Below are 23,815 nucleotides of genomic sequence, written 5' to 3'. Positions count from 1 at the left end.
AAAAAAAAAAAAAAAAAAAAAAAAAAAAAAAAGAAACACCCACAGATTTTAGCAGGAATTAATTCTGACTCTAGTTTCCCCATTTATAGGAAACTTTCAAGTTACATCCATCTAGTTAAAAAATATGGGTTTTCTCTTTTCTCGTATATTCATATATACAAGGAGCTAATAGCCAGCAATACAGAAGAGGGCAGCTGATCTCGTCCTTGCAGCTAGACAGAAAGTGGGGGGGGGGAGGGAAGGGATTTAATCTGTGGTTCTGCCATTTGTCATTTATAACCCAAACAACTTTTGGTTTCAAAAAGTTGCTTCTAGTTTGAAGTATCTCTGTCCTAGGAGCCTATCTTCAGATATCCATAACCACCGTGTCAGTTTACTTCCCTGCAAAATAGGAATATCCTCATAATAACAGAACATAACAGAATTTTATCCTGAAGGATAATCATGCCCGTCTATCAGCTATTTACTCGAGAATATGTCAAACCAAGTGCTAGACAAGCCAATAGATAATAAAATGGATTACAAGAGTGCTCTCTCAAGCATACATTAACTAACTAATTTAAAAGATTATTTACAATTTGTTTTTATTTTAGCAACTCTTAATGATAGAGAGGCATTAAAGGGAACAAAAATTATATTTTCAGAAAATGATTTTTAATTTGATGCTGCCTTTAACAGTAAAAAAAAAAAAATATGTATTCATTCATTCATCCATTAGATACACTCACTCAAGGTATCTAATGGGATTTTTGTTTACTGTGCTGGAAGAATTAAATGGTCACAAATCTAAATACCTATGTTTCCTTCATACCCAAATTTTCAAGAACACTCAACAATAAGGCATCACCACCCAGATGTAGTTTCTACTTCATTAAAGCGAGGATCAAATCTAAATCTTTAGTTTACTACTAAATTACAGAAACTACTGCAAAAGCTGCAGTTACCAGTGGGAAAGGTGCAGGCCGTTCAAATGAGTCAACACTAAAATTCAGCTCAGAAGTTTTATCACTGATTCAACAGGGAAACAAAGAGGCTATTGTCAAAGTGGTTACATCTGGGAAACTGCAGTCAGGACTGAAATAAGTAGCTTGATATTCAAAGACTCTTAGTAAAGAGCTTTTTTTGAAGTCGGTGGAATTCTGACCACTAGGCTCTGATTCTCAGCAAAGTTATTTAAAGCTTCTGCTGTCACTCATAGTGTCCTTACTGTACATCAGGCTTGGATCGGAATATATAGAGCCACTAAATGAACATTTTTTCTGAAGCCATTTATTTTTTTGGTTATTTTACACATGCATGCAATCAGTGAGTGTAAAAATTACACAATGAGCAAAAATATGTGTCTCTATACATATACTATATGCATATATACACACACAGAGTAGACACTGTGTATCTATACATATTTGTATAAATCTAGCTATAAATCTACCTTCCAAGTCCTAGATCCAAACATTTGATAGTTTTGGTCTTTACCAAATATTGGTACTTTTCCGAAGTTTCTATTGTCTCCATTTGTGTTTGTGCTTAGCTACGTGAAGTTTCCTCTAGAGGTGGCTTAAAAAGGAAACACTGCACTCTGTTTCAGCATGAAGGCATAAGAAAAGCTAAAAAGAATATAAAACTGTTAATTTTTTTTTTTTAGATTTTTTTTTGTTAGGAACAGAAAAGAAGCAACATTTGAACAAGAAGGATCAAATTTGTAAGACTGACAATTGTTTTGCACTTATAAATTTTCCAATGTCCTTGATTATGACCCAGAATATAAAGTTAAATTTAAAGATAATAACCTGGCCAGTGAGTAACCYGCTTTTCAGTGACTGCAGGACTTGGCAATAAATGTCATTGCTAAAAAATATTTCACTACATTAACTTACTGGCAACCACATTTGCTGAGTAAGTCCATAAACAGACACAGAAAAAAAAAGACAACCAGAAATAAAGTTGCTAATGATTCACTCTTTTCTAACATGCATAATCCTCAGCTTAAAGAACAGATACATAAGAATAAAGATATCCTTTACGAACATAATTCACTTCTCTCTTCACCTCAAATCAAGGTCAACCTATAATCCAAAAATGGATAAGAGTAATGTATCAAGGACAAGCAGATCAAGTAGGAGCTTCAATAAGAAAAAAGAAAAGAGAAGAATCCATCTCAGGCAAAAGATTGCAGCATACGCCTTAAAAAAGAAACCAGTTTTTCATTTATGAGTTTGGAGTAGGTAGGCTTAGATTATTTCTAGAATAAAATATTGATGACCTCTAAAATTGAAAAAAGTGTAGCTTTCCTACTTGATACATTGAGTAACTAGTCTAACAACTATTAACATTTATACATCTTTACGAGCTTATAAAAGGCTCCACCATAACTACTTCCCAGGACTGAAATGCACAGGACCACCAAAATGAAGGGACACTAAACCTGAAACAAGGGGTGCTTTTCCCTGCGTGTTTACAGAGGCTAGCAACATTGGTCTTACATGACGTGAATGAATCATGGACTCTCCAGTCCTTAACTGATGTTTCGAGGACTGTCTGTCCTCCCTTTTTTCCTGCTATACCCCTTTAAAACTTCACTGTGGTCTATGCGAGAGGCACTTCTGTCTTCAGGTGCTGAGACAGCAAGCAGAAGAAAAAAAATGCTACAAATTGTAAATACATTTTACTTAGAGAAACTCATGCAATAAACAGAAGTGGACTCAACTTCCAAACTACTGCTTACTTTACAGTATCCCAGAGCTTATGGATTTTGAAATCATTATTTAGGCTGCTCCTGGAATACAAAACACATTGTCCAAAGAAAGTATTTTAAGGAGAATAACTGCTCATGTGAATAGGTTTACAGAAACTCTTCAGCCTGCCTTGCTTGGTTTTGATTTCTGTATGAAAACAGAGTAGAAAAATTTCTGCATACTTTAACACAACTGTAACTGAACAGATCCCCAAAAAAGAAAGAAAAAAAATTATACTCCTGATGATGAAATTAACGGAACTGCTGTCCATTTTAAGCCAGAAATAACTGTAGCGTCAGGAAAATACTGCTGTGACTACAAGTGATGCCGTGAGGCTCGCCTGTATTTCCACAGATGGGATCTTCCAGAGTTCTTAGGCCAGAAGTAAGGGAAACTTTCCTCAGAAAGGAAATAAAAGGKTTTTTTCCATACTGAAAATTCAACATTTTAAATAAAATGTTGAATGTTTTTGTTTTTATGTAAACAGAGCTCAGGAAGTGATCTGACAGCCTTAAGAAATTACCATTTGAAAGCAAAAAGGTCTACATGCTTCATCTTTGATCTACAAGACAGATTTATCACAGGACAGGATGACTGAAGTTTATTCATTAGCTGATAACCTCCACATGCAACCCAAGCCTTTAATCTGCAATAAAACAGCAAATGAGGATAGGGCTTTGAGGAAAGAAAACTTAGCTTGGCCTACAGGGAGGGCAAGGGAGCAGATGGAGGGGGGGGAGGGAGAACAAAAAAAAAAAAAAAAAAAAAGTGCTGTCCAGTTGCTTAGATTCCTCCATACTCCAAAGAGAGTCAGTCAGGTTCATATCTAGGTCCTGTGCAGTTAAAGCACATCCACATAAGACTCCCTCTCTCCTAGGATGCCCACAGGTAACTTTTGTCAGCAATAAAATTCGCATCACAGCATGCAAGCCACTCTGAAAGCAACAGCTCCAACTTTAAGTTTTAGACAGCAAAAGCTAAGCAGCTCAATGGGATCTTGACATTTGTTTCATAGTGCTATTGCCACCATCAGTGTTTATGCAATTTATAGTCAGCGCTACTACTACCATTCAGGAGAACATAAAGTCTTCTGATCCTTCAGAGCTGGGAATTCAGTATGAAAATGCAAACAGAAAAGAAAATTAACAGAATCTGCCTATTAAAATCAGAGCAAATCCACAAACTCTCTTAAATACTGTTAAGATCCCAARTTAAAGGCATTATGGTCTATGATCTGCCTACTGGTAAACTTTTTCAAAAATTAAATCTTGTAATTATGGAAAAGGCCAGGACTATGGTATGTTTAAATAGCTCAAAATTCCTCTAGAGGAAGGAGGGAAAAAAAAAAAAATCCTTATTAGCACAGGCTAATGCCTAGCAGTGAACCACAAAATGAGCCCACAAAGTTCTCTGGAAGATACCAATCCCTAACTTCTTTTGAAAGAGAATTTAAAAAAAAAAAAAAAAAAAAAAAAGTTAACAGTCAAGAATAGTTTCGGTCCTGTTTTAAACAAGAAAACAACTCACTCAGGGACACAAAGAAAGAAGCGAGGCTAAGGCAACTATGAGGGGAGGGAGATAAGCTGGTCAGCACAGACTCCTCAGTCTGACCTCTCCAGCTCTTACAACAGCAATTGCATTGGACTCTCTCTATAAAATGCTTTGAGATCGCTAGATAAGTGATCATTAAGAAAGCTGTATACCTCACAGCAGAGTGATACATGCATTTCTGTATTTACTTCAAACTGGGAAACAAAGATGTTAAGCAACATGCCCAAGGTCGTGCAAAGCTAAAGGTTGGAATAAACTGTGGAGCTCTGACTTTCACAGCCCTTTAAAAAGAATCACTCATAGTTGGGCATGTGCTAAAATAAATAAATAAAATAAACTCCATTTGACAAAGTCTGACCTATGTAAGGAAGTACTTTAAAGAGAAGCAGCAAGAAGCAAAGCACAGCTGCAGCAGAAAGYACTAACAGGGAGAGCGTTCTGAGATTCGGCGCTAAGAACAACCAGCACCACCTTGCAGAGTATTTGTTGCACTGTCTCCTGTAGTATCACACTTGCAGGATGGCACATAAAAAAAAAAAGGTAATTCTAATCACAAAGACTCTTAAAAAACTATTTAAAAGAAATTTAAAGGCACACTGGTATTAGCCTGCAGCTTGCCACATGCTACCAACTGCACTTTCCAGGACACTGTGCACTAGCAAGATGACTACCAGCTGCCCATGTACTGAATCACTATGTTAAAAAATTGTCATTTTTTCAGTCCACTAACAGATCACTYTTACAGCCTGCAAAATTAAAACTATTCTGCATCATAAACAAATAAGTTAATAGATCTCCCTCTGACTTCCATAGGCCCACTGGAAATTAAGTAATTGGAGAATGCCAGAACAATGCATTTCTAACAAAATACAACAAAATATGTCAAAATAAGTAAAATTAAACTTTAGCAATTATTCAACAGTTTTTCCTATGCTAAAGCAAATAGAAAGTGCTCCTGTAGTTGTGAAATTCAATTTTGAAATTTAACTCACACAAAGAAAATAAAACAAATCCAGAGCACTTTTCATTTGATAGTGCAAAAAAGCCTAACTATGAYTTTGTATGCTGCAAACACATAAATAAATATTAAAGCTTTTCCTCATTTAAGCTGCATTTGGAATATACCAAGTCATTATTTAAAATGACAGAAGAATACAGCTACCTGAAGCCTATGTAAAGAATCTCTCTTTAACAGGCTTTTAAAGATTGCAAGCCAAAGCATCTAAAAAGCACATCCCTGAATAATTTAAGGCTCCTGGCATCTACATTGAAAGAACTTGTTTGCTAAACTGGAGGAAGGAGAAAGAAAACACGAAAAAGAGGTAAGAGAAAAAATAAAGGTCTTGAAGGATGAGCGACAAAATCATTACTAAAAAAGTATTTTTTGTTATGTTAAAATTTAATCAGACATGGAGGAGTGGGGATTTTACAGCCAGCCCTTCCAAATTTACTGTCAGCAGCTGTGGTCTAACATTAACATTTACCCCTTGGCAGTGTTAAGTTAAGGCTATGATGGTCAGGGAAACAATACAGGAACAAAATGAAAGAAAAGGAAGGAGACTGATCAAGAGAGCAAAGCACAACACAAATCATCATTAGCAGAAATTCAATAATAAAAGAAAAAGCAAAAAGCTAGAGTTTATCATGAATCTTAAATGCATAACCTATATTTTAGGGAAAAAAACTAGAAGCACAGACGGATATTAATACAAATCATTAAATAAACTCCAAAACACAATTACGCCATTACAGACCAGGCATCCTGGTTTGGTGCAGGGTAATCCCTGTTTATAACCAATTGTACCAAGGTCAAATTACAAATCGGTGTGCTGTTGACAATACTGAGTTTTCTCTGCCAACTACATCATTTAGACATCAGCAAATCCTACCTACTTCCTCTTGTGTCTGTCACAGAAACCATCCAAACAACGGGAGCAAGCAATCTTCACTTCAAATGCTATTAACTTCATGCAAACTGAACAATTAATTCATTTGTACTCCTAGATTGGAAAAGTCGTTGCTGTTCTACAGTATCTGAAAGCTTTGCCACTGATTACAACCAGTTCAGGATCTGGCTCCTCCTTAGTATACGAAAATGGACCTGAAACAATAGGGAACCTTATCTGAGGCAGTTAACACAAGTTATACTTCTTCACAAGTAAATAGAGTCTTCATATGGACACCAAAACAGCTTAAGTAGGTCTTTATATATATATGTACACACACACACACACACTAGTGCTTTTGTCTTACGCAACTTTTCTCATTGTTACTGAAAGACTCCTAGAAAACTACTAGAAGTCTGCTGCTATATGAAGTATAGAAGTAGATTCAGAATGGGAAAAAAAAAAAAAAAAAAAAACTTCCAACACAGAACTTCCATGTAAATGCCTGCAAAAGTGATTCCTCCCTCTCTTTGTGGAATTATCATCTCCTGTGAGAATGGAGATGAAAGGAAAGGGTAAGAAAATTACATCACTTAATATGCAGTTGTCCTATTTTTTTTCCTGTGTAATTACAAGATGAAAAATTTTCTGACGTACATTTTTCTCCCTTACAACTCAAAAATGTTCAATTGTTGCATAAAGCAGAAGGTTATCACAAACAAATTGTGACTTGTTTGCCAAATTTCATCAGAACAGGCTAGTTCTTACCTATGCTTCATTCAGCTGACTGAGCACCAAATGGTTCTTTGTGATAGGTATTCAAGGTTAAAAACTGCACAATCAAAAGGTAAAACAAGATGTGCCTTTAGACACTGTGATAGAAGAGAAAGGTTTGGGAAGTGCACACATTTGAAAGATTACTAGGGGAAGAGGGTGGGGAGGAAGGAGCTCTTCTCAGAGAGCACAATGGAAGAAGAAAATAAATTCAACTTTTAACAGGTACACTGAATTTTAAAACAYTAAGGCAAAGCTTGGCAAGCTGGATTTTTAGCTAGTAGAAGTATGCGTAAATCTAGTAACGTCAATAATATTACATAAAGTTATGCTAGCTGTTGATCTCACCCACAGTCTCTAGAGCCCACACCTACCTAAAAATATATACGTATACTGTTTGCTTTTTTAAAACTGATTGAAGTTTAATAGCACACTCATAATTGAAATTTTCATGGTCTCAAGCTAGCTTTGAAGTCAAATCCCTAAGTGGATAAAGTGGACTCTATATCTAATCTAAACTAAATGTTTCCCTTAGTTACTAATACCAGCGCTGTTTCACTAGTTGAAATCATTATTATAGAAAAGAAAGGCAGAACTCACCGCACTGCAAGGGACATTTAATCCTGCTCACTGCTAGGACATGGAACGTTCTTAGAAATACCAGTTCCTCCACTCTTTTTCACACCTTTGCTTCAGGAGATGACTAATCTGCCGATTTCTGGGTGAGAAGGTTTTAACCATAGCTTTCCAGCACTGCTACTGGTAGCAGTACTTCTTACAACTTCTTTCCATGTCTACCTAATCTTTTAAAGACTATTTTTGAAGGAACAAAGCTAAAAATAAAACTTCACTGATTTTTGCACCTGGACTGTGGCTGTAACTACATTTCTTTAYGTATTCTGTGAATTACATGCACACACAYGCACACACCTCTATCCTTAYAGGGCTACATAAACAAGCTTCGTTCGGGAGATTTAAACAAGGTTAGAGAAATAAAGTGCACCAAAAATGCAGAGGGACCCCAGTGTGGCTGCTTGTGGGCTAGACAGTGACCTCTTTCACTCGTTTACACTTCTGCCCTGCACCAGCTAGCTCTTCCAACTCCTATACAAGTATTACGCACTGAACCTTTGCATTGAAGGCTGGCCTATCCTCTCCCATGTAAAACAAAACACACACAAAAAACGGAAGGAAAAAAAAAAAAAGCAGGAAAAAACCCAAACAAACACACACAAAAAAACTCCGCTAGACTGCTGCCAAGTAACAAGGTGAGCACTATATATGGACTTAAATATTATATATAGTGAGTAATTATAATACAGTTTGAAGGCAGGTCTGGATCCTAGAGAAAACAGTCACARTTGTGGCACTTCTGCAACAGTAATTTCCCTGTGGCTTTGGTTATGTTGCTCTCCGTTCCTGTTTCGTAGAGCCCACAGCTACATACATTATATCCAAGTATATATCTGAAACTCCGTAACCTTTGCCAGAGTAACTCTCCAGGAAGCTCTCCTGACCTTTACTTAAGATAAAGAAAGCAACTGAAATGAAGAAATAAATGTTCCTTTGATAATACTGTGTAAGCTGTGGCTAAGGCACTTTGAAATGCAACAGCATTAATAAAATAGCCATATTAGGAGAATTTCTTTATCACTAAACGCAGTGACAAGCTTCAATGGGGCTTTTCATTCACAGTTCACAAATTATTTTCCAAGAATCATTGACTTGTTGTGTAACGATAATTGTGGGTTAATAGAAGCCCTAACTGAACTTTGTACTCTTACACAAAGGATGTATGCATACATGACTATATTTGGACACAGCTTCATACATAGAATAAGAGATTTAATTTTCGATTTATAGAACCATGTTGGCTTRCCCATTATAATACAAGGAATTGTCTGTGAACCCAGAGGTGAAAAAAAATTCTTACAAAGAGCAACTTTAAAAATGACCATAATTCTGTAACTGTTCATTAGTACGTGTACAGGAACTAGTAGAGAATAATCAAAAATAAACTGTTTCTGTGCAGGTATGCTATTAGTAACCAGAGAAGAAGAAGAAAAAAAAAACAAACACATTTGTTTTTCCTAAATGGTTGTCTCAACAAGTTCTTCTTAAAACAGTTTCTAAATAACTGGAAAAAACTATTTTCCAAAGCTAGGAAAAAAAAGTATGTAAAAACTAAACAACTCAATTTGTTTTATGGGTTTAAAAGCTATTTTAATGCAATTTTTTCTAATTTCTCTAATTTTAATCTCAACATTTCAACGCTTGAACGCTGTATTTAACAGGTACCCGATTTAGTGAGCTGCAGTAATTCACTCTGATAAGATTTATAATTTAAGTTACTTTGCAAAATGGAAAAGCTACCTTACTCTCTACTGCAATCAGCAGGCACTGTTTCGAAGASACCTCTGATGTTGGACAGATTTGTCGTGAGGAAGAAAGATATGAGGGAGCTGCAAGACGTTTGACTTTGTCATATAATGTTCATAATCCCATTTCTTTAATATGTCTTTGCAACAACTCAAAACCACAGACCAGCAGGTACATCAAAGGGGAGCCAGTGCTTAACACAACAGTAGCATTTTAGCAGCTAAGGGCAAGATTTCAGGGGTACGGGTTAAAAAAAAAAAAAAAAAAAAAAAAAAAAAAAAAGTTTTGGCATGTGTTAAGCAGAGTAGCAAACAAAACACCACAAAGCACCCAGCTTAACATAATTCCTGCTTTTTCCCCATTAATTCAGAAGGAAATTTTGCTTGAGAAGTATTTGCAAAACAAGATAACATTTGCTAAAATGACCCAAAATGCTCCAGCAGTGGCTTCATTGAATTAATTAAGCGGAGAAAACCCTTTACAAAGCCTACCGAGGAGCCTAACGTGGGCTCCAGAGCCTGGTGCCCCTGTGCCGCGCGGTACCCGCCTCCGCGCGGGGCCGACCTCCGCGTCCCCCCCGCCCCGGCTCTACGGGCAGGGAAGGTGCCGGCCCCTCCACGGAGCGCTGGCCGCTTCCCCGGGCCGGGGCAGGCGGGGAGAGGGCCCCCCGCCGCCACAGGTGAGCTGAGCTACCTTCCGCCAACGCCACCCGCGCTGGCCGCGCTCCAGGACGCTCCGCGCTTTAGCTATGCTGTCACCGACCGGCGAGAGGAACCGCCACGTGGCCGCGGGTGACAGCAACAAGTAGCACACAGGAAGACCCAAACACAAGTATATAGATAGATACTATTATTATTATTATTATTTTTTAGGAAAGTGATGATTCATACTATACTTACAACTTTCAGCCTGATAGTCTGGCACAAACTGCTCGTCATTGTCAGGTACCTGAGCTGAAGAAAGGAAAACAAAAAAACAAAAAACAAAAAAACAAACAAAAAAACAAAAACGAGGAAAGAATTAAAAGAAGCCATTAAAGCATAAACAAAGACTCTGCGTGCTTAATTTGAAGCACAGCCAAGACTAAAACCAGGATTTTGTTCTCATAGCGGGGTACGGGAATGGGGCAGGAGGGTCGCTTCGGTATCAGACCCGCGCCGGGGCGAGGCTCCGTGGCGCGGGGCGAGCGCGGGCGCACGGCACGGCTCTGACCCCGGCGCGGGCAGCTCCGGGGCCCCCGCTCCTTCCCGGCGCCAGGGCCCGCGCCGGCCCCGCCGACGGCGGGCATTTGCACAACGCTCCCAGGGAGTGAACAGCTGCGTAAAAACCACACATCCTGGTGTTTAACACTTTGGCATCTTTAACCCCAAACTACCGCATCTTCGGCATACTTACAAACGATTACAATTTTTTGTGGCAGTCAGCCAACACACTACGGCTTCTCTTTTTTTTTTTGTTGTTGTTATTACTTTATTTACGCAAAAAGAACTGTTTCGCCAGATCACAGAATTCCTGTTTCAATGGTGACATTTCAGACACATCCAAAAAATGACAAAGCAAGAATCGTTATTAACATCCATGTACCTTGTGTAAGACCATTTCTGCTCTTAGGAAAGTTTCATTTCAAACCCGCACTACAAAACGGGACTGTTTCAAGGGCTGCTGATCCAGAGTTTGGTTCTGTCAGACCGTAGTTCCTTTTCTTTGTATACCTGGGACATCAGCCATCTCTAATACCATGTCGATGGCTCATTTAAAGCATTTAAGCTGAAACACCACTGAACACATACCACAGGTGGATGTAGTACAGGCGAATAGAGATGAATAAGTGCAGAACATTATGCTAAGAAACAGCATCCTCAGAGGACAACTGATTCTTGATATAGCCTAAGAGATTCAGCTTACCTTAACTGAACTTTTATCATCTTTTTCATCAATGTATGCTAACCAGAATCATCACAGCAAAGCTACATAACACTGTTTGAAAATATCTTAATTTACACAGCTCTTGTCTAAAGACAAGCAAATAATTCATATATTCTTAATTAAAAGTTAACATCTGCCACGATCTGGTTACCCAACAAGATTCAAGAGGTTACACAATCATTTATGGAAAGAGCAGCTATCAATCCATTAAATACGTGAAATGATAAAATATAACTTTAAAAGCCTTCAGAACACTTCCCAGATTAGGGAGCACTAAATGTATGTTCACCTTTACACATGTGCAACTTCTACTGGTTTCAATGAAGAATGCATATTTAATTATAATTACTCACAATTATTTTGAATGTGCACTACAGTATTCTTCATGGACCATATCTTCACTCCTTACTCAGGAAATATTTCTAATGACTTAACTGGAAGTTTTTTCCTGGGTAAGGAGTTCAGAATCAGGTTCATCACACTGAAAAGTCATCTGTTCTTGGTTTTAAAACAAATTTTAAAACCCTAATGTCTTAATTACAACAAATACCCTTTAAACACAAATGACCTTTGGAAATCTCCAAACTAAGATTTTAACAAATGGGTAAATAAGGTAAGTAAGTATATGACAAGTAATTAACATTACTCGGAAAAAATACACAGATGTGGTTCATTAAATAAATATATTTCTACTTAAAAGGGTAGGTATATCTGAGGACATGTTAGCGCCTCAAAGTCTAAAACAGCRCAAAACACATTTTACCAAACCAAATATTTCCCAAATATTTCTAGTATTTTTCATTTATTAAATTTCCCTTTTCCTCCAGAGAAACCATAGAACTTTTAACAGAAATGAACTTAGCGGCAATAGGTGCCCAAATAACAACACTTCAAGTTTCTGACCTTTCATGCAATTCACTACAGGCAAATGTTAAGCATTTTCCTTACAAAAAGGCAAAATATTTGACTGTCACAGAAGAAACCCATTATGAAAGCAAGGTCTCCTAATAAAAAGGCAATTCCAAAGTATTTCTTACATTTCCAATTGTTTTCCAAAAGTTTGAGTACACAAAGAGTTGAAGGAATTCTACCAAGTAATTTCTTGATTACAAAAGGCACATCCTACATGTTTTCCTTAAGCTAGCTATCATTTTCAAGGATTTTCCAAATCTTATTGAAACCAGGACATWTGAAAAATTCAAAAACAAAACAAAAAACCCTCCTGTTGAAACCAGGAGGTTACATTTAGTGATTGCAGAATTGGGACAGCACTTTTGTGCAACTTTCTAGAGCATACTCAGAGTGCTGGACTGCTTCACCACTGCTTTATTCCAGTTTTATCAGTTTATCTGCCCCCGAACAAAACTGTTATGTGGATTTATGTATGTATCAGCAAAAGGAAGGCCTTTGTTTTTCCCTGTCTCAGACTGTTTTCGCAGTCAAAGAATGAGAAAAAAATTGAATACATCCAGTTGAATATTCACGCAAAAGCAATATGTTCCTTTGGAGCCACTGGAATTAGTACCGACTTGGCGAGGCATTATATATATATGTATATGTATATATATATATACACACACACACACACACACATATATATGTGTGTGTATATATACACACACACACACAAATTTTGGGGATGCATAAAATTATACAGACATAGTCAATAACGATCAAGGTGCATCTCTTTATCAGTACTCTAGAAAACAGGTGTAGATCAATGTTGTCAAAATATATTTTAAATACAATATTGACATAATCTTAAAAGCCTCCATAGCAAAAGGAATATAGCAAATTAAGAAGTGCCAAATATAAGCAAAACAAAGCAAAGAATACACCCAAAATGCTAAACCTGGGAGCATATGTCTCCTACTTAAACCTATTTTAAAAGCACCAGTACCTTTGAAATAAGCCCACAAACCTATACAGAGAAATTAACAGGACTGCTTTAACAGTTCGAGATGAGAACTCAAAACTGTTAGTATATTCCTTCATTTAATCTGGTATTATKTTCAAACTAACAGAATTGCAACTCACACATGGTCATATTGTAGCAACGATCCGCTCAATACACGGACTTCTTCCACCAGCATCTTGCTGTGATAAGGCAAATGGTTCGGGTAGATCACCCCATCGCTCAAAGGGAAGAGGGCTTTTGTACCCTGAGTTTGGATAATTAGAGGCAGTCTTTACAGCAAATTAAACCAGCAGACAGATAAATAAAGACAATTTAACTCACATTTCTGAAAGGCAAATAACTTGGACTGTCGCAACTGTCTGCACATTTATATATGCATATCATTCATTTCCTTTTTCCTTTAAGTCACAGATACTGCAATTCAGCAAGGCTGCCATAAAATCTTCACTGGTCTTCTGTTAACACACTCAGCACAGACATAATGCATATATCACCAAAACTTTACCATTCAGAAGTATATTGGAAAAAATATCTGAAATGATCATCTAACTAAACGAGAGTATTTCCCTGAGCTACTTAATTATGGGGGGTTGAGAAAGTATATACCAAAAGACTAATAAAAGGTTTTCAAGGATATTAAGCATGTGGCTTTTACTGCTAATAGCAGAAGCAGCTATATAGCTCATTCTGCATTCATAGTCATCAAATCTCAGACTCCTGAAGTGGACAACATCTGCATCCTAAGCTATCCAGCTCAGTCTTGATTACTAACAAAAGTTTTCTTTTTCTCCTGATTCTACCAATAACATCTCAGGAGGATTTGGGAAGTGTACAGACATATTAATTATGATCTTGAGGATGTATCAGTTTAGATTTTGCAGCTTCACAACCTACTCAGTTAAAATCAATTTGCCAAAAATCAAAATTTTAAAGCAGAAAAATACTCCATACCTGTCTGTAGTTTTCAGAGGCTTTAAAAAGCCTCTAAAAAGCTGAACTTAACAGCATATTTTCCGAACGGAAAGCAATTCAGAAAAGCCAAAAAAAAAAAAAAAAAAAGTTTAGAACTAAGGCCCCTTACCTTGCTTTCATTGCAAGTAAACAAAAATAACAAGTCACCATTAACAAGCATCCAGGACAAAAGGAGTTAATATTTAATTAAAACCAGCTCTATCCACTGTAACAATGACCTGGAGCCAAACAAGGCAGAAGATGTATGAGTCATTCTTTCTGCCAGTGAATGAGACAGCTGATCTCCTAAGCAATTCCTCAAGACAAGCAGTCAGAACTGGAGTTCTGCCTCCATTCACAAAAACACAGTCCAGCATGAACCATGTGGCCCCAACCACAAGCTTTTCATGTCACACCCTTCCAGAAAGCTACAGCAAAGTAAACTTGAACTTTAGGCATAAACACACTGATTTCACTGCTTTGTCTCAAGATGTAGCACAGACCTGCTGAGGAACGTATTTAATAAATGAAAAGTTAAGCAAACTGAAAGGGGCTTAAATTTAACTCTTCCTTCTCCTCGTCACAGAGTGCTTCCAAAAGCTCTGCWGGACTCCGAGGAAAGGTGTTCCTGTCAAAAAAACGGAAACTTTCTGGCAAAAACAAGCTGCAAACCTCCTTGCCTCACTTCAGGACTTTATTTTCGGTATCTCAACATTTCTTATGGTACTGCGTTCCTTGACCTCAAGCTTCACTCAGAGCTAAGAGCAATTTCTTTTAAAATATCAAAGATTTATTCTATTGAAATTGACAGGAAATTATATATGAACAGTAGTATTTTTGGCCTGGTCTAAAATAAGACTGTAGGTCACAAAAGAAATGAGACTACTAAGTTTTGCTGGGTTCATCATCAGTCCTGTATCTCTGAAAGATTGTATAAAATTTAAGTATTCACGTAATTTTTTTTTTTTTTTTTTTTTAAGAGGAACAACTGTTTCTAACAAAGGAGCATTCAGAAGGCAACAGAGTTACAAATTTCAAGAGGGGGAAAAAAAATATTTCCCATAAGCACAGAATCTGCTGTCAAAACAACTCCAAATCCTTTTTACATAAAGTGAGATGCTCTGACTAATAAACTTAAATACAGCTCAAAACTAGCTCCAGATCTCAAAATTCTTCCTTATGTGAATAAGCCCTAGGAATATGAAGATGCATTTGCAGAATCTGCTCCTCATTTGGTGCTAGACTAAAAATGAGAAAAAAAGTCGGTTTTAAAGGAACACTCAAATTTCACATGCAGCTATATCCCTCATGGTTCATATATCCCACTATGCTTTTGAATAAAATTATTATTTTGAATAAAAGGCATTTACTTTTCCAGTTTAAAAAAAAAAGAAAGAAAGAAAAAGAGAAAAAATGAAAAAAATTAAAAAGTTTACTACTGTACAAGTTTTCAGGCTTTGTAGATTTCTGGTGGTTTTATTTATTTGTTTTGAATTTTTTTTATTTTTTTAAACACCCCCCCATCATTTTGCCTAAGATAACTTGTCTCCGCTCTTTAATGCGCAGATACTGAAGATCAAGTGTTTCGAGGACTGGGAAGCCAAATCTGTCAAATGACTAGAATCCGAAAAAGAAGCTATTTGTTGTATTATATATCTCAAATTTAAAAACCTTTTTGCTGCTTTTTAGAGTATGGCCCATCAGACAGATCTCAGCCGTGAAGATATTAAGTTGTCTTTTCTTGACTATTTTTGCTCCTAGAAAAATGCAGATTCATTGGTAGTTCTTGAATAGGGGCTACATAGCATTAACCTTACGCTAAGTAAATTTCACAACTTTCTGGCAGAACAAAGCTTGTTACCCAGTATAAGCTGCTCCACTTCACTGATTTAAACAAAGCCACCCTAACTACACTAATATTTAAAGATCCAATACTTTCTTTTATTTAAAAAAAATTTCCTTTGGAAACTATAAACTGCTCATTTTCATACATCCTTAYTCATGGAATAAAGCAGATGGCCACACTGGATCAGACATCACCACAATGGTATGCTTCATGATATGAGATTAGAGGCAAMAACTTACTTCCTAAAGTTTATCCCTAGTAGTGATTATTTGGGATAAATTGCTTATTTCCAGATACCAATATGAAAAAGCTAATACTTGGTAACTTACCTAAGAAGCCACTTAGTCTAGCTAACCACTTAGTCTAGCTAAGTAGAGGTAGAGGTATGAACCTGTTACTTTTAGCTACTACTTCAAACCAGTTACTATTCACTTGAGTATTTTGTATTTTCTCATCCAAAGAATATAACATTTTACTTGCAAATTTACTGCCATCCAAGAAGGGAACTATCTATTGCTCTAAGAAGCAGATCTTGTGCATAAACTCGTTATTTATCTTTGCTTTGATGACCTTTACACATCTTTAACAAGATACAGGAGGAATTAGTATCAGAAAGATATTTTAATAAACAATCTGATTTATTCTCTTAATCTGTTATTCTCCTAACCCCAAATGCTTCCACCATGCACAGACGACTTTCGCTCACTAAGAATTTTTGTCTTCGTTTTCTTCCAGAATAAGAAGTAACAGCTACCATGATGAGATAACATTAGACTAATATTTGAACCAATCTTTTCRAGTCACTGAATAATTGCTATCTGCCAAAAACAATCCAATTCCAAATATATAGAATCAATAAAGTCATTTTATAATATTATTATGACAAAATGTTGCAATCAGATTATTTAAATATAAAATGAAATATAATATCTGAATAATATTTGTCCTGGTTAGCAATAGGTAATTTTAACTATTTCCTTTCAAGTTTGAAGGTTGCAACAATTTACTAAAGGCTTCCCACTTTCAATTACAGGAAACAGTTACAATCTACCCTCTGTGCTGAGTAACAGTTTACACTAACAAACCTAATTTAGAGCAAGTTTTACATCAAAATAATTTAGATTCTTTCTTATACTTTTAACACTACACAAGGTAAAAACTAAAACTCATTTCCATAAAAATCTAGTATGCAACTAGTAGAATGCACTTGGAAGTTTTCTGCAAGTAGTATTCAGCTTCTTAACTATGGAGTAATAAAATATTAAAGAGGTTACTGAATTGTTTACATTTTGGACTAATTCCTGAATGCATGTGAGCCTTCCACCGTTTTCAGTAAGAAAAGAATACATTTCTTTTTTGTTTACTTGTTCACGACCAACTTTTCACAGAAAACAGGTGACACGAACTATAAAAAGTCTGCAGGCTAAAATATGTGATGTAGTAAAGATACCTTCAGGAAAAACAAAACAAGAGCAAAACAAAAAAGAAATCTGCAAGCATTCTTTGTGTGTAATAAAAATACAACTCACTTTCTTCTCCCAACTAATAAGTAGATTTTTGACCTGGTTACTCCCCAGTAGGGATCTGAACTCGTGGGAGAAACCTGGTCAGCTGCCACTGCTTTTCTTAAAAAGGGTCAAGATGTTTTAAAATTTCATGGTCATTTCCCTGGCTCCAGAGCATTATGAAAAGAAATATGTAAACATTACTGATGCTGCCAAATTGGCAGACTTCTAGCCTATGAAGGTCCAGAAGAACATAAATGGACACATCTAGCACTGGGTAAACAAGTCTGATTTCAAAATCTGTTTCCTGGCTAAGCTCACCCATGTAGACATTTGAACAAAGCTACAATACCCTATAACATCAGTTATAGGCTAGTTAACCATACAGTTAACTATTGAAAGGTGGGCTTTTTTGCTTTAATTGTAAAGGAGGGTTCAAGTTAGTAGAGTGACATTTGATTTTCTCATCTTGACTTTTTATTTCAGTTTTAGGTTAGCCTTTAGAAACGCTGTATAAAGTTTGTGTTTTACAAAAGAGTTAAAACCATGGCATGGTCTGAAGCATACAGATTTTTAAATATTTCTAGAACATTGGAAACAAACTCTGAACTATTTTGTTTTAATATGCTCTGGAAATTTATAATCATAAAATTCTGCAGCTTTATTATCCTCTGTCATGCAAAAAAGACAGTCCCCCCCCATTCTTAAATACTTACCAGATGATGCTATCTGCATTTTACAAAAGTTCCTCCACCTAGCTGATACAGGATTAGACACCTTTCTTTCTCAAATCCTATCTAAATTTATCAAGTGAAGTAGGCTCAGCTAAAAAAAAAAAAAAAAAAAAAAAAAAAAAAAAAAAGCTTTCAAAAATTTCTTTCTAGCCTGAAATAATCACAGTGGCTCTCTCTCTAGAATAAAAATTGCCACTGCAGTAACTTATGTACCTATAGAAATGATTAAATCAGTTTTAAATTCCATATTTTTTAAACTTACATTATGTGCACATACGTTCTGAATCTGCCAGTACTTTTCTAATATTCAAAGAAATTTAATCATTTTCAGAAACAAAAATGTCCATTCCAGTGAACAACCAAACTAAAAGTTTTCCCCTCCATCAAAAAATAACATACATTAAATAGTATTCTAACATCCTTCTGATTTGCCAGAATGAGTGAGACAAGACAAAGTAAGAGGTACTTGGTAAAACTGCCATAGGGAAATAGTTACAATTGTATTCAATCATTATATTATTAAAAAAAAAAAAAAAAATCTTGTTGCAGGACATCCTGTTTCAGTGATTAGAAAAGAATCATATTAATTCACAAAAAAATATAACCTCTGTTCCATAATTTAAAGGAAGACTTTTTGATTATATACAGAATTGCTACATGCTAAAAATAATGCTAAGAGAACAACAATGTCAGCAAAATTAACAAAACCCCATGACTTATTTATAGGTTAAGGACTTGACTAACTACATATAAAACTATAAAAAAAAAAAAAAAAAAACAGTATGTAGCCAAGCAGTCACCAGCAAAATTTCCTTCTTTCTATAAAAAGCAGCAGCAAGTAGTTCATCCCAATGTCTCTCCTTCCCAAAGGAGCAGAACATCTATTCTATAAACAACTGTATAGTCCAGTACATGATAAAAATTAAAACATGTTAATATCCACATTCATTTAAGTCAGATCAAGTCTGCAGAAATTATGTTAACTTGAATCTAAATCATGTTTACTCCAGATGCAGAAGTTTACATTAAAATTTCAACCTGAACTATATTAAGGTCAGACAAGGCATAAGAATCTTTATGCTCAAAATAAACAACATTATCAATATCAAGTTGGGGGGGGGGGAGAGAAAAACAGAAAATAATGCTGAAGTGAACAAACACTTCCACAAGCAGAAAACTCCTTTGCATTTTCTTAAAGTTCTCCTGTAGCAGCAGCTCATCTTTTTGCTATTGATAAATTAATCTCTCAATAGCTACTCTAAATTCAGATTTCTACACTATTGTTGTTAAATCCTCGGTAAAATGTGCTCTGAAAGGTTAGCTGAAATACTTAAAAGAAAAATAAAAGAAAAATAAAAAGCAGGCTTAAAAAGACCAATGTCAGTTTTCTAATAACCCAATACACAATCTTACAACAACAAATACAAAGAAAAGAATAACATGCAAAATATTAAAAGAATTCTGAAAAAAACAAATAGTACTTTTTAAGGATTCCATACACACCTAATGTTCTGTGTTGTGAACAAGGTGGAAAGAAGACACTCGCACTTAAATCTTGAAGCATCCCGTCCCGATGAACCCAGAGAAACTAATTTCTGCCATCAGAAAAGTACTCCACCAGAACACCAAATAATTATATGTGCTGCTCTAAAGGAAACAGCAAGCCCAGTTCTGGCTGTATGTAGTCTCTCGAGGTACAATAATATAAACCTGATCAATTGCAATTAAAATCTGAACAGAGGCTTAGAACTTGAAGTCTTGGTGCATTAGTTCTTGCCAAAAGCAGATGTGATTGTGAGCTGGAAGCAATTTCTCCTGGTAATTTGTGATGACACTGGGTAGAGCAGCCCCAGAGTCCCCAAAGACAAACTCATCAGAGGCTCTAATGTATGCATGACACATGAGGTGGCTCTTTTAGAGCTCAATTAATTGGGCTGAACATTAAGACAGCAAGTTCAGGACTTTCCCCCCCCCCTTCAGAGTTGTTTTTCCTCTTTTTTTACAAGCAGTTTTTTTCCCCCTTACCTTCTGCAAGCCATGTCTCCTGTAATTGGCTCAGATCTTGAAAGAGTTCTGCAAARAGATGAAGACATAGATAAAAGACTCCCACCTTTAATCTCTCTGTAAGATTAAAATATGCTCAAAAATGTATTTTTCCTGAAGAACAACGTCTGTGAAATGTTTTTGGGCAGTCAAATATATAGACAAAACTAGATACCTTAAGATTGCAGTTAATGATTTTTTTTACTTCAGTTAATACAAAAAAAGTGTGTAATTTAATGAACTCTTGAAATAACTAGAATCTTAACCAAGCTCTATAGTATAAAATGCTTATTCAGCAACACACAGAGAAGTTAAAAGTTATAAAGTTATAATCTCTCTCATACAGGTGAGCTATTTCTCCTTATATAATACAGGCCTCCTCCTGTAATATCTGCACAGACAAAACTCTCTCAGTCTTCAGTGGGAGCTCTGCCTGAGCAAAGACTGAATATCCTTTATTAGTAAGGTCCTAACTATCGTATTAAAATTTTGGAGCAAATACCGCAGGTGCTGCAGTAGCAAATAGAAATAGCACATCGTATGTACTTCCCCTTATGTTTTACTGTGTACTACAAGCGAATCACACTAATTTCTCTATACTGTGCTCACTGTAATTCTTTAAAGTGAAACCRCTTTCTCCATGGACTGAATTTCACAGCAGTGTTTCTGCAACTCACTGAAATCAATTGCACATAATGGGTGTAAAGCAGAGCAGAGTTTAGCTCATTTGCAAAGCTCTAAAACTCAGTTATGAAAATTTTGTTTACGGACAACTAAGACTAAGTAGGATGTTTGAACAGAAGAATGGTTTATTTTTAATTTACTATATTTTGAGAGAGAGTTCCTTTTTTACGGATGCTGAAAAGATAACTTATTTACATATAGTTAAATGATCGAGATTCTTCATTTATCTGTTGGATTTATACCTCCTACCGATGCTGAAAAATCATTTAACTGAAAATCAGAAAGTTGCTTTCTTTTCAGTCTATATTAGAATAAACTTTTCCAAACAAATTTGTAGGGATTTTGGAAAGCATATCAAAGCCTCAGAGTGGGTAAGTTAAGGACCCTATAAATCCTTAAGACATATAGRAAAGTAAGCATATTCTGACGCTGTAACCTAAAGAACTGCTGCAGTTATTGCTACACTATAGTTTACCGGCCTGAATCATGTAAGTAGCTATTGATGGGACCAAGTTACAAACCTTTGGCCCTTCTAAACTTCTTCCATTCTAGACACTTGTAACTGCATTTCCCAGGACTTTTAACCCTACCAATGTTACAGCAACAGAAACAGGCTGCCAGAACCCTGGAGCCTGACTACTACTTCTGCTATAAGGCTATAGGGAAAAAGTAAGAGTTGCCACACTAGCACTCTCACCTCTGCTATCACCAGTGAATTTATACCAGTGAAGAGTATTAAAAGACTGAAGGAATGGGGAAAACCATGAATCTTATAAGGCCTGAAGGTGAGAAAGCCAGGTGCACTCAGATACTGCAAATCTTTGCCTCAGTGCATGACACCTATGTGCCACATGAGCAGCAATACCTAAAATGCAASAGGATAATTCAAGGAAGAAATATCAACTTTAGCCTTTGCCAGTTTGTTTTGCAACTGTAAATGCAATTTTCTTGTCTTGTTTATTCTAATTGATTTAGATAAAAATATCTCCAAAATAAATAAATAAAGATCTCTCAAAAAGCCTCTCTGCATTAGTAAGTTAAAAAAAAAAAAAAAANAAAAAAAAAGGAGGGGGAGGGGGGCTGGGGGAGGGGAAGAAACAAGCCCTCACCTTCTGAATCATGAGCCAGGTCTCTGTTAATGAATTTTCTTTTCCTGACATTTGTCGGTCTCTCATTACAGTTTCTCCCACGCGGATTCTATAAACAGGAAAGATCAGTTACTTTAGAAATCTGAGTTTTTTTTCTTTTTTTTAAACAAGAATACTCAAAGCCTGCACAAATTCTTTACATTTTCCATCGGGGAAATGATCATCTTACAGCCTCTATTCTTAATCACTACATATAGTTTCTAGTAAAAGATCTTGCTGAGCACCTAACATTCTCTGAAAGATTCCTGTATCCAAATGCAACACATTTCTATCGGTCTATGTAGACATCTATTTGTACAGATACGTATGTGATGTGCTCAAGCAGCAACACAATACCAACCATTTATTTTTAGCATCTAAAGTACACAAACCTACACAATAGCATATAAATCCCCTCTGCATAAGCTATGCAGGAGAACCCAAATATGAGGGGATAATAATAGACTGCTTTGTTTCCCAGTGTTACTTGTAAAATTGACTGCAAAATCCTGAAAGCAAAAAGGGGGTGGAGGGAAGAAAAAAGAAAAAGATGTTAACGTTTGCCTCAACTTCATTCTTCAGAGTGTTGCAGGCAAACGCAGCCAGAAACTTTGAATGCAGTTGCTGGTCTTGCCCTTCTCTTCCACTAATCGTGTGCACGATTTTTTAATCAGCCCAAAACTGTCTTTAAAAAGAACATGATGCTTTATTGAAATAACTAAGAAGATAAGATAATCTTGCAGGCAAAGCTCCTAGATGAAGAGTTGCCCTTATAGCAGTAACAAAGCAGACACTCTGCCTGCAAAACTCCCCCAGAGAAAGAAGTCGGAGTCAAGTTTATAAACACCAACTTTGAACTGATCACTCACATTGGTGACCATGTAAGGCACTTGCTGGTCATAAAATCCATCCATTCTGCAGCTCTTCCACAAGTCTTAGCTCAGTGTTTTATTTACTGGGCATTTGATCTGGAGATTTCCTCAGGATCTGGACTCCAATCAGCCTAGAGGGGAATACAAGATGGCTTTTAGATTAAAAAAAAAATCATGAATGAACTGCTTGAATTTGCATAGCTAATTAACCTCAAAGAGTCCCATTCATAAAAACAACCCTCCCTTCTCTGCCTTCACCTGGGTTACAAGCTTCTGCCAGAGAAACACGGAGCAAAAGCACTTCGAAGCAGCAGCAGAAAGCAAAGCGAGAGGCAGGGTTTTATTTACACTCCTGCCGTATCCCCCGGGCGATCCGTGCAAGTGGCAGCACTGATTCGCAAACGTGTGCTGAACTCGTAATGGCGAACACCAGGGCTCGCCTTGCACCTAACGGGAGCGGGCGGGAGAGAGCCAGCGCCGAGCCGGCCGGGGACACACGCACACGCACACACACCAGCGCGCACACGCACACACACACCAGCGCACACCCGCACACACACCAGCGCGCACACACACCACACACGCGCGGAGCTACCTTCTCCCAAAGGCTCGTTTTTTTGCAACCCGCGACCACGCAATCATCCGGAGCGGCGGACAAAGTTGCAGCGAGGACCCACCTGAAGGCCACGCGAGGCGATCGGCTGCAAAAAATTCCCTCCAAATTTAATAAAAACATTAATTATCCCCCAGCACTTCCCCCTTGGAAGCAGCGAGCGCCACTGACAGAGCTCAATCCGGTGGTTTTTCCTCTCCTCCTCCTCCAGGGGCCCCCGAGCCGCGCCGGCGGATCCCCGCCGCCCATTGGCTCCCCGCGCCCCCCGCCG

General features: G+C 36.9%; 1 protein-coding gene across 3 annotated transcripts in view; it reads right to left on the bottom strand.

The window, feature by feature from the left end:
• ETV1 (ETS variant transcription factor 1) overlaps positions 1-23,792 on the bottom strand; it is a 67,196-nt gene extending 43,404 nt beyond the window's left edge. The window contains exons 1-5 of one of the 3 annotated variants that reach the window (XM_085316387.1): positions 23,609-23,792; positions 22,929-23,062; positions 22,042-22,129; positions 20,231-20,278; positions 10,225-10,278 (exon numbers count right to left, since the gene is read on the bottom strand). In XM_085316387.1, coding sequence (XP_085172513.1) covers positions 10,225-10,278; positions 20,231-20,278; positions 22,042-22,129; positions 22,929-22,973 — 235 coding nt within the window. In that variant the 5' untranslated portion in view covers positions 22,974-23,062; positions 23,609-23,792. The other 2 variants (XM_085316395.1, XM_085316405.1) reach the window with 2 other exon arrangements.
• Positions 23,793-23,815: the final 23 nt, after the last annotated feature.

This window comes from Rhea americana, unplaced genomic scaffold, assembly GCF_003343005.1.
Source record: "Rhea americana isolate MKP2758 unplaced genomic scaffold, rheAme1 scaffold_112, whole genome shotgun sequence".
In the NCBI taxonomy this organism is placed as follows: Eukaryota; Metazoa; Chordata; class Aves; order Rheiformes; family Rheidae; genus Rhea; species Rhea americana.
This window is presented reverse-complemented; position numbering and strand designations above follow the sequence as displayed.